At 37.5% G+C, this 11,668-nt stretch overlaps 1 protein-coding gene across 1 annotated transcript in view; it reads left to right on the top strand.

The window, feature by feature from the left end:
- Window positions 1-11,668, top strand: part of Kif11 (kinesin family member 11) — a 45,762-nt gene that overhangs the window by 2,200 nt on the left and 31,894 nt on the right. Inside the window, exons 2-6 of the mRNA XM_004632056.2 lie at window positions 6,328-6,460; window positions 6,698-6,795; window positions 6,883-6,961; window positions 10,205-10,390; window positions 10,521-10,645. Coding sequence (XP_004632113.1) covers window positions 6,328-6,460; window positions 6,698-6,795; window positions 6,883-6,961; window positions 10,205-10,390; window positions 10,521-10,645 — 621 coding nt within the window. The remainder of the gene's footprint in view (window positions 1-6,327; window positions 6,461-6,697; window positions 6,796-6,882; window positions 6,962-10,204; window positions 10,391-10,520; window positions 10,646-11,668) is intronic.

Here is an 11,668-nt window from a genome sequence, read left to right as displayed (position 1 = left end):
CACTCTCTCTCTCTCTCTCTCTCTCTCTCTCTCTCTCTCTCTCAAAAAAAAAAAAAATGTTCTAAAAAATATTGCAGCAAATAATTGCACAGCTATCACCCCCAATTAAGAAATAAACATGATATTGCTAGAGCCTCCTGTGGCTTCCTTCACTTGACTGTTTTATTCCAACTGAAAGAGAATTACCTTGTAGGACATGCTTTAGATTTCTTTGTTATCAGTGAAAAGTGATTAGGTTATGTCTCATATGCAAACATAATTTTCATATAAAGGAGTTTATTTACCGTGTTTTGTTTTTCTTTTATGGTTGCTTTTCTCCTTCAGATAGCTTTCATGGTGCAAGCCAGAATTTCCTTCACTTTTAAAGGCTGTGTAGTGTGCTCTTATATGCATGCATGTACCACTTTTTGTCACTCGTTTTTCAGTGGACACTTGAGCTGCTTCTACCTTTTAGATTTTTGTGAATAATACTGTTGGGACATCATTATGCAATTGTCTCTTTGAAACTTTTAAAATTTTTTGGTTATTTAGCCAGAAATACAATAGCTAAATCACATAATAAATCTTCATTTTTTTGAGGCATTAACATCCTATTTTGAACAGTGGCTATATCATTTTACGTTTCTACCAACAGTGCCGAAGTGTCCCAGTTCACATCTTCACCATTGTTAATTGTGTTTTCTTCGAGAGCTAGTAGAAGCAAAGTGTTATTTCTCTATAGTTTTGCTTTCCATTTCCCATCTTTTCCTCTGCTTATCATGCATTTCTATATCTTCAAGGAAATGGCTATTTAAGTCCTTTACCTACTTTTACTGAATTTTATTACTGACTTTTAGGAGTACTCTATAACCTGGATATTAATCCTCTTTCAAATGTATGGTCTATGTAATTTTTTTTAATCCCATTCTATGGATTGTCTTTATAAAACAAAGGCCTTCCTGCTGAGCTAGTATCCCCAGCTCAGTTTTTAAAAAACTTCATTCAGATGTGTTTTTATTATGTTCAAAATCTTTTCTTTTTCTTTTAAACTTAAAACATTTTTCCCTCATTAATGACAGTATAGTTACCACGACTAGGTCATTAAATCAATTAGTCACAAAATGAAGAATAGTATATAGAATGTACATTACAATATTCAGAACAAAGAAATGACTAAAGGAAACTCCAACTGGATGACTTTGCTTTTGTTTATGTAACTTATGTGCAGTACATGCATGAACTACTATACTGTATAATCAGCAAAAATTACAATATTAAGGAGCACTATACCAAAAAAAGACATAGAGGCTCTATAAACAAGATGTATAGAACCATACAGGAAAAAAAAAAGGTCATAAATCCAAACAGTTGTCAAACATCATTAAACAATACATATCTTCACATGTTTATGATACATTTGTTTCTTTTTTTGGGAGGGGGAACCGGGGATTGAACTCAGGCCACTGTGCTTGCCAGGCAAGTGCTTATTCCACTGAGCCAGCTCCCCGGCCCAGATATGTTTGTTTCTTGTATGGAGTTGGTAGATATCAGTTACACATCTTAATTCCTGTTTCATGTCCTTTAGCTCCCTTCTGTGCCTTCTCTCCATCTCTTGATAGCCTTCCAATTTGAGAAAGAGCTCTTGGCCTGCTTTTATTTTTTTCATTCTGAGACAGGGTCAAAACTGACTAGTCTGGGCTTGAACTTGCAGTCCTGTCTCCTAGAGTGCTGCAGTTACAGTCATGTGCCACTATGTCCTGCTGTCTTTTGATGCACAAATATAAACATTTTTATGCAGTCATATTGATGTCTATTTTTGTTATTGCTTGTGCCTTTGGTATGACATTGCTAAATCCAGCATCGTGAAGCTTTTGTCCTATCTCTTTTTCTGAGTTGTATAGTTTTGGTGTCCTTAGTCTTCAGCCCATTTGAAGTAATTTTTGTATATGACAAGCATACAACTTTTTCTTTTATCTTTTTTTTTTTTTTTAATCTTTTTGAGACAGTCTTACCATGTAGTTCAGACTAGTTTTGAACTCACTGTGTAAGCCTAGGCTGGCCTTGGCTATCCTTCTGCCTCAGCCTCCTGAGTACTGCGCTTCCAGGCACTCACCACCATGCCCAGCCAGCTTCACTCTTTTGCATGTGGATTACCAGTTTTCCCAGCACTATTTGTTGAATGGTCTTGGTCCCCTTTTTAAAACCACTTGCCTATGTAGGAGAGGATTTCTTTGAGGGGTCTGTTTTCTTCTCTTTGTCTGTATTTCTGTCTTTATGCTAGTACCACACAGTTTTGTTTTTATTTTTGTGTCTTTTGGAGTTTTATGTTCTATGCAGTTTAGGCTGGCCTTGAGCTCACTTTATATCCCAAACTGGCTTTGAACTCCCAGAGATCCTCCTGCCTCAGCCTCCCAAGTGCTGGGATTACAGGTGTGTACCACCTTGCCCAGTTCTTACCACAGTTTTGATTACTGTTACCCTTGTGGTAAATTTTGAAATCTGGAAGTGTGCGTCCTCCAAGGCCTTCACACTGAGCTACATCCACAGCCTTGTTATTTTTTATTTTGAGATAGGGTCTTACAAAATCCCTTAAATGGCCAGAGCTGAGCTCACACTTGTGATTCTCCTTCCTTGGCCACCCAGAGTGCTGGGATTACACATGGTTTTTGTTGATGTCTTTTGTTGTTGTTGTGATACTGAGGATTTAACCTAGGGGTGCTGTACCACTGAGCTACAACCTTAGCCTTTTCTTGTTTTTGTTTAATTTTTCTGGTACTGAGGATTGAACTCGGAACCTTGTGCTTGCCAAGTGGGCACTTGTGCCTCCCAGTTATCTTCCTAGCCTGTGTTGTTTTTATTAAATGTTAAATAGCTAAATTTATTGATGCTCCTGGGACAGTAGCAGCAGGAATTGGCAGAAGGTGAAGGTTAAATGGGAGCCCTTTGTATTTTTGAGACAGGGTCTGAAATGCTTCAGGTTGCACTGAAGCGCAATCTACCTGCCTCAGCCTACCCAGTATGTGGGATAACTGGTAGGTACCCCTCACCTAGCTGTCTCCTGCCTTTTTTCCCTCAGTCTGTGTAGCTAAGGGCTTATCAATTTTTAGGGGGGGGTGTCTTCTCTTTTACCTTTGTTTACTTCCTCTTGTCTTGAGATCACTTTGTTCTTTTTCTGGTTTCTTAAATTGTAAATTTAGGATACTGACATAAGATCTTTGTTTGGTTTGGATTTGGGATTTTTTTGAGACCTTTACACCAGGTAGTCCAAGTTTGCTTTTAAGTAGCTATGTATCCTAAGTGAGCCTCGAACTCAAGATATTTTTGTTTCAACCTCATTGATCTTGACTTATTTTTGTTTTATTTTATTTATTTATTTATTTGCCTTGCCATGCTGGGGATGCAACTCAGGGTGTTGGGTTTGAAAGGCCCGGACTCTACCACTGAGCCACATACCTCTTAAGAGTTTGTTTTTTAATGTGAGGACTTGTAGGTATAAATTTCTCTTAGCCATGTTTTTGTTGCATGCTAGCAGTTTTGGTTGGTACATTGTGTTTTCATTTGTATTTGTCTCTAAATATTTTCAAATTTCCCTTATGATTTCTTCAGTTGTTGGTAATTTAAACATACACATTTTTTAAGTGTGTGTACTCTGCTTTTCATCTGAAAGCCTTTGCAATTTCTGTTCTGTGTGCCAGAAAAGCCTTTCCATCAAAAATCCACATGCTAGCTTTCTTATATTTCGTATTCTGGTGAAATATCATCTTTATCTGAGAAGCATTTCCTAGCCACCCTGAAATGGAGCCTACATCTTTCTCCATCATCACTTTTTTTTTTTTTTTTTTTTTTTAACTTTTTGAGACAGGGTCTCACTATATAGTGCAGCGGGCCCTGATCTCTCATTTTATTCTCTGCTATGTTCTCATTTTCTACTTGTAATAAGTACTTGATGACTTTGTGAAAGGAATGAAATTAATACTTCTCCACAGGACAAGAATTTTTTTTTTTTTTTTCCTTTTTAAGTGCTGAGAATTGAAGTCAACACTTGCTAGGAAAAGTGTTCTACCACTAGTATATAACCCGAGCCCACAGATCTTTTTTTCTTCATTTTCCCTTCCCTCACCATTTTTTTTCTTCTTGTCTGTCTGTCTGTCTGTCTGTCTGTCTGTCTTTTTGAGATAGGATTTCACTGTGTAGTTCAGGCTGCCCTTAAACTCATTTTGTAGCCCAGGCTGGCCTCACAGCAATCTTCCTACCTTGACCTTGAGTGCTGGTATTACAGGCATGCACCACCACACCTGACCCCTCACCATTTTCATTGTTTCAGCTTTCGGTGATGCCAACAAATGAATACATTTGTTAGGATGATCAGAAACCTTGCAATTTCTGAATAGAAAGATCTGAGTAGGAAAATAGTGGCTGGGCAGTACTGTTTCTGGTAGCATAGATAGTCCTTAACATTCCTCTCAAGAGTTTTCAATAAATTTTAGCAATGTGTCATCCCTGTGGATTTCCAACTGCTCAGTCTTGACAACTTGAATGTTTATGTATTCAGTAACTGAATCACACATCCAGGCAAGAGATTAGGAATGCTGAGATCGATAGACTAGTTGAAAAAGCTTTAGCCACATGAGGGCATTTTGCTCCTTATGATACTGTTGACCTACCTAAGTATAAATTGTTTTTTTGTTGAACTCTTAATACTGTGAATACATTTGGGTTTTAATGAGCATTAGTATGGTTGGCAGATGGCAACGCTACTAGGTATTACCAGGGAGTTAAGTTTACTGAGACTATGAATTGGTCCGACTGCTCAGAGCTATGTTGAAGATTCATGTATGCCAGGGAAGTGTAGGTACATTATTCTTAAATGGCAGTTTGGTTTGCCTAGTGAGGAAAGGAAGATGATTTCTTATTTGACCCTTCCAGGATGTCTTACCTACTTTCTGGGGAAAATGAACTCAGGTCAAAAGATTGCTTCCTTTGGCCCAGCTATGTATCACATACATATGGTATAGATTCTACTCTGGATTGTGATTCTTTTTAATTTTCCTGTCACTCCTCTGATGATATGTAATACTTTTGCTAGTATTTGAAAGCCTGTGTGCTAAGTTTTAGTGGGCACTAGGGAAGTGATAGATTTTTTTCTTTACATGTCTGAGATCTATTAGGAAACACTGACAAATAATTTTAAGACAGGTGATGGTTAGAAAGGGTAGATAAAGTGTGCTTAAGAAAATTACAGTAAAATTTTAATATGGTCTCGGTTGGGGTAGATAAGGGCTAGAAGTGGGACTGGGAATATTCCCTGAGGAGTAATGTATTAAACTAGTACCTCTTAGACACAACAGAAGTAATGACTGAGTAGTGATCAGAAAACTACTGATCCTTCTGCTTGGGCAGTGTAGCCCTTCTGTGTCTGTTTCTTCATTTGAAAAATGGAGAGCTGGGCATGGTGGCACATGCTTGTAATCTCAGCACTTATGAGGCTAAGGCAGGAGGATCACCATGAATTCTAGGCTAGCTTGGACTACATAACAAGACCCTGTCTCAAAAACAAATGGAGCCAATTAATTGTGAGGATGAAATGAATAATCACATGTTGCCTTAATAAGCAATTGGAAAAATGAGTACCTGGCACAAAGAAAGTGCTTGACATAGTAGTCATTAGGTTTATTTTGTGTCAGCTATCCACCAAAAAGAATTAGAATTAGAATTTTGAGTACAAATCTGACATATTCTTTCTAGTATATCATAACCAAATTTAGTCACTTTTAAGAATAGTGGAAATGAAATTCTGAAAAATAAGTTTAGCATTTTTTACACCCTAAATTCATTCATTCATTCTTTTTTTTCAACACAGGGTCACCGGGCCAGGGAGATGGCTCGGTGGAATAAGCACTTCCCTGGCAAGCGCAAGGGCCTGCGTTCAATCCCCAATTCCACAAAAAAAAAAAAAAAAAAGACAGGATCTCACTATATATTTAGGCTGACCTTGAACTCGCTATGTAGCCCAGACTGGCCTTGAATTTATGGTGATCTTCCTGCCTCAGCCTGTGTGCTGGGATTACAGGAAGCCGCCATCATGCTTCACATAATTTAAATTCCTTTAACATTTTCTCTAGGACAATTAGAATTGTACACATCTTTGAAAGTTTTTAAAAGATATATTTATGGGAGCTGAGACCCTTATAATTGTACTCTGCCTTAGCAGCAGCATTTATTATGCATCTAATCCAAGTCAACGGTATAGTCACAATTTTACATTCACATTTGACCTGACTAATAGAGTTAATATTCTTGGTACTCTCCTAAGAGTTCTTGAGTAACTTTGTAAATTTCTTTTTATAGACCATTTAACTTGGCAGAGCGAAAAGTTAACGCCCACTCAGTTGTAGAATGCGATCAAACACGGAAAGAAGTTAGTGTTCGAACTGGAGGACTGGCTGACAAAAGCTCAAGGAAGACGTACACTTTCGATATGGTACTTAGCTACTTCTTAACAGGGTGCTGCTACTTTATTGTCATGGTAAAAAAAATCCTGACATACACATTTCCCCTAGTAATCAGTGTATATAAATGTCAGTTGGCTGCTTGAGTTCTCAGATAATTTATAGTGGGCTGAACTACTTAATTATATACACGTGAAAATTATTGACATGAATAATTTTTGGGTTTTTATCTTCAAGATGTCTTATTTGTTGTCTTGTTTTGTTTTTAGGTTTTTGGAGCTTCTACCAAACAAATTGATGTTTACCGAAGTGTTGTTTGTCCAATTCTGGATGAAGTTATAATGGGCTATAACTGTACTATCTTTGCGTAAGCAAGACATTATTCTTCAAGTTGATGAAAAAGTTTAGATATGTGTGTTTAATTTTGATGTAACACTTTTTTAAATCTTGACAGATATGGCCAAACTGGCACTGGAAAAACCTTTACAATGGAAGGTGAAAGGTCACCTAATGAAGCATATACCTGGGAGGAGGTATTGTTTGTAACATAATTTTATCTCTAATGTGGCAGAAATCTTAACTGGATAAAGCATGTTGTGGTGGCACATGCGTACAATCCCAGCATGCCAGAGGCTGAGGCGGAAGGTTCTTGAATTTGAGGCCAGCCTGGGCTATGCTATCTAGAGACCCTCTTTTTTTTTTTTTTTTTTTTTTTTTTTTTTTTTTTTTTTTTTTTTTTTTTTTTTCTTTCTTTCTTTCTTTCTTTCTTTGTTTTGTTCTTTCTTTCTTTAAGGGAGGGTCTCACTATATAGCTCAGACTAGTTTTAAATTCACTATGTAGCCCAGGCTGGCCTCCAGTTTATGGCTATCCTCCTGCCTCAGCTTGGAGTTATAGATATGTGCCACCACACATGGCTGAGACTGTTTCTTCAAAAGCAAAGAAAAAAAAAAGAGAGAAAGAAAATGTGTGTGTGTGTGTGTGTGTCTGTGTGTCTGTGTGTAATGTATATATCATTGCTGTTTGAAAACACATAGTCTGCAAAGAAAAACAGGGCACAATTGAGGTCTCTGGAACACAATTATTGGAGCAGAATGCAGTGGTCCTCCCTTAATTGTGTACAGTCTAAGACTTCCAGTGGATGCCTAAAACAGTGTAGATAGTGCCAAACCCTGTATGTTGTTTTTTCCTGTATATATATACTATGATGAAGCTAATTTATAAATTAGGCACAACAAGAATGTGACTAATAATAAAATACAATTATAACTATATACTGTAATAAACTTATGTGAATATAGTTGCAAAATATCTTAATAATGGTATTTGAACCTAGCATTCTGATACTGGACGGGTTGATCTGATGACAACTACCTCATGACTGACAGCAGGTAGCATGTAGTATGGATATGCTGGACAGTAGGGTCATTTTGTGTCCCTAACTAGCTGATTCCAGATTTCATCATCCGAGCTGCACAAAAAGGTGTATGGTCAGCTGAGTTCTGACACATCCTCGTCCTTCCACCTCCTCAGCAGGCTGAGGCAGGAGGATCGCAAGTTGGAGGGCAGTTTAAATAATTTAGCAACTCTGTGTCTCAAAATAAAACTTTAAAAAGGGTTGGAGATGTAGCCCAGTGGTAGAGTGCTTACCTAGCTTTCATAAGACTGTTTTCAATGCCTAGTACCCCCCCCCAACACACACCCGTACTGACAGGTGCAGGATTAACACTTAGTAATTGTTAATTTTTGGAGCTTTCCATGGAATACTTTTAGACTGTAGTTAACCATAACTAAAACTACAGAATATAACTGAAGTAGTATGTATAGGGCGAGAAGGGAAGGGCTTTCTAGAGAAAAAATAAAAGCACAGCAAGGGATGGTATTGTACTTTGTTAATGATAACCTTGAGTGTTCAGACATTGTTTGTTGTATTGTTTAGTACTATAGAAAGCATGTAGCACATTTCCCAAAGATGTTCATCAAATAGATTGACATATTTGGTACAGGGTCTCTATGCAGTTTGGACTTGTGATCCTCCTGTTTTCAACCTTCCCAGTGCTGAGATTACAGGCATGGGCTACCACACCCAGTCTCAGGGGCCAGTTCAGCCCTGGTCACCCCGCTTGCCTAAGTAGGCACTTAATCCGCATCAAATGTACTTAAATGAGCTAATTAACTGAATTCTCCAAGTTATTAACATTTACATAAGTTCTTTCCGGTGGTTATAGAGGCCAGTTGTTAACTTATATATGGCTAATAAAGTTATGAAGTTATAACCATGGGAATATGACATTGGTTTCTAGTTTCAAAGAGTCTTAACAGTTTTGTTAAGGACACGTATTTGAGAAACATCCTTGTTTTATCTCAGAATCAGAAAACATACTCATTAATGAGCCATTTTAAAATTTAAATGGTAGTATTATTTACTTATGAGGAAAGTCAGATAGGATTATTTAACTTGGGTTTATAAGTAACTCGGTTCTTTACAAGTTTGAGGCTAGCCTGGGCAACTGAGAGAAATCCTTTCTCAGAGTAAAAAATTTAAAAAGAAAAGAAAAGAAAAGAAAAGAAGAAGAAGAAGAAGAAGAAGAAGAAGAAGAAGAAGAAGAAAAAGAAGAAGAAGAAAGAAGAAGGAGGAGGAGGAGGGGAGAAGGAGGAAGAGGAAGAAGAAGGCCTTGACTTCAGTCACCAATACCCTGCTTTTTTTTTTTTTTTTTTTTGCGGAACCGGGGATTGAACTCAGGCCCTTGCACTTGCCCGGGAAGCGCCTATTCCACTGAGCCATCTCCCCAGCACCTCAGTCACCAATGCCACAACTTTAAAAAGGAAAAAAGTTATATAAAGTAGTTGGTTTAGTTGGTATAGTTGGTATCTATGCAGTTCTCAGGTAAGAAGATGTAAGAGGTTTGAAGAATACTGTTGAGTAGATTAGTGTTTTTAAGTGCTTTGGTGTATAATCCCTTGTTGTCCTTGGGGGTTTATACCAGGGTAACTATCCCTTCTTTCCTGCCTATACCAAAAACCTGTAATAGTCAAATCTCTTTTTTTGTTGTTGTTTTTGTTTTATTGAAACACGGTCTCATTATGCAGTTCAGGCTACCCTTGAGCTCATTTTGTAGCCTAGGCTGGCTCGAACTCACAACAATTCTCCTGCCTTAGTCTCTGGAGTGCTTGGATTATAGGCATGCAACACCACTCCTTGTCAGATATCTTAAATGGAGGGGCCCAGGAGACAGCTTGGCAGTCTAAGCACTTTCCTGGCAAGTGAAAGGATTCAGGTTTGATCCCCTATACCACATGCTGTGCCAGCCACTGAAACCCGGTCCCAGCATTGGGGAGGCTGAGACTGGAGGATCACTGTGAGTCCGAGCTGTGTAGTGAGACCCTGTACGAAATAGTTACTAAATAAATCTTTTTAAAAAAAATCTCTTAAGTACTGCTGTATTAACAATAAGTCTCCATTCTCCTATATACCTAAATCATCTATACATTACTTATAATACCTAATATGGGGTAAATGCTATATAAGCAATTCTTATACTATATTGTTTAGGAAATAATGATAAGAAAAAAACACTGAATGCTCAGTATAGATGCAACATTTCTTTTCGTGTATTTTTCTATAATTGGTTGGTAGAATGCAGAACCAGTGGATCGAAGAGCTGACAGTGCTTATGTTTAAACACTTTAAAGAAGGCCTTTATTACGTGTATTTTATCTGCTGCCATAAGTGCCGCTTTCCCTTTATTTTAATCCCTGTTTTACTTTGTAATTTCAGGATCCTTTGGCTGGAATAATTCCACGTACACTTCATCAAATTTTTGAGAAGCTTACTGATAATGGTACTGAATTTTCAGTTAAAGTGTCACTGTTGGAAATATATAATGAAGAACTTTTTGATCTTCTTAATCCTTCTTCTGATGTCTCTGAGAGACTACAGATGTTTGATGATCCCCGTAACAAGGTAACTCAATTTTATAAAATAGAATGTTTCCAAGTTTTAATGGGCAAGGCTTTATGAAGTCAATGTAATTTTTTGTTGTTCTTGTTTTCTAAAACCAGTTTAATGGAATGTTCTTTTGCTCTTTGGTCAGAGAGGAGTGATAATCAAAGGTTTAGAAGAAATTACAGTACACAACAAGGATGAAGTCTACCAGATTTTGGAGAAAGGAGCAGCAAAAAGGACAACTGCAGCAACTTTGATGAATGCATACTCCAGGTCAGAAGGCCGTGTTCCATTTCTTTTTTTCTTTCTTTTTTTGTTTTAAGGCGTGGTCTCATGTAGTTCAAGTTGGCCTCAAACTTACCATGATCTTCCTGGCTAAGTCAGTAAGTTTCTCAGATGAGGCTTTAACTTTTGATCTTCCTACCTCAGCCTCCCAGAGTGCTCTGATTACAGGATTGCCCCACCACACCTGGATCAAATCTTTATTTGAAAATTACTTCATTTAAAATGTTCAGAGACGTGTAATTACTAAAACTGGCTTTTTGTGACGAGAAAGGAACAAATTTCTCTAAATGTCTTCCACTGAAATATAAAATTCCTATTCGATCAATTTGTTGTTTTGTTTTTGTCTTTGTCCTTGTTATTTATTTTGGGATTTTTTTTTTTTTTTTTTTTGCTTATATGTAGACTTGAGTAAAGATCACTTTTTATGAATGTGTACCATAACGGAAGGAAAAATTAATGCATTTTTCTCAAATCATCTTTGACTTCTGTGCTTAATTGCATTAATTCTGTAATTCTGGATTAGAGATTGGGAGGTAATGATTGAAAATCATGAGATGAATAACTTAGACTTTTAGTTTCATTTATGAAAATCCTTGTACTTTCTCCCTTTCTGTAACTTAAAGAGATTTAAATGATTTTTTATAATAAACATTCTGTGGTAAGTATGGTACTGCATACCTATAATCCCAGCTACTCTGGAATCTGAAGCAGAATGTAATTCTAGGCCACATTTGGGCAACCTAGTGAGACCCTGTCTTAAAATCAAAAAGGCCCAGGGATATAGCTCAGTTCAAGACCCTAATTTCAATCACCAGTACTGCCAAAACAAATTTTTTTTAAAAAGCTACTTATAAAACTGTTTAGGGGCTGGAGAGATGGCTCAGTGGTCTAGAGCACCTACTTAGAACAAGCTTAGCAAAGCATCAGGGACCGCGGTTGGATCCCCCAGCACCACATGCCAGCCAGCCCCGCCCCCTGGTGGGCTGAGCTGGCCACACACACACACCACAC

The sequence above is a fragment of the Octodon degus genome, unplaced genomic scaffold, assembly GCF_000260255.1.
Source record: "Octodon degus isolate 3935 unplaced genomic scaffold, OctDeg1.0 scaffold00046, whole genome shotgun sequence".
Taxonomy (NCBI): Eukaryota; Metazoa; Chordata; class Mammalia; order Rodentia; family Octodontidae; genus Octodon; species Octodon degus.
Note: the sequence above shows the minus strand (reverse complement) of the source record. Positions and strands in the feature narration are given on the sequence as shown.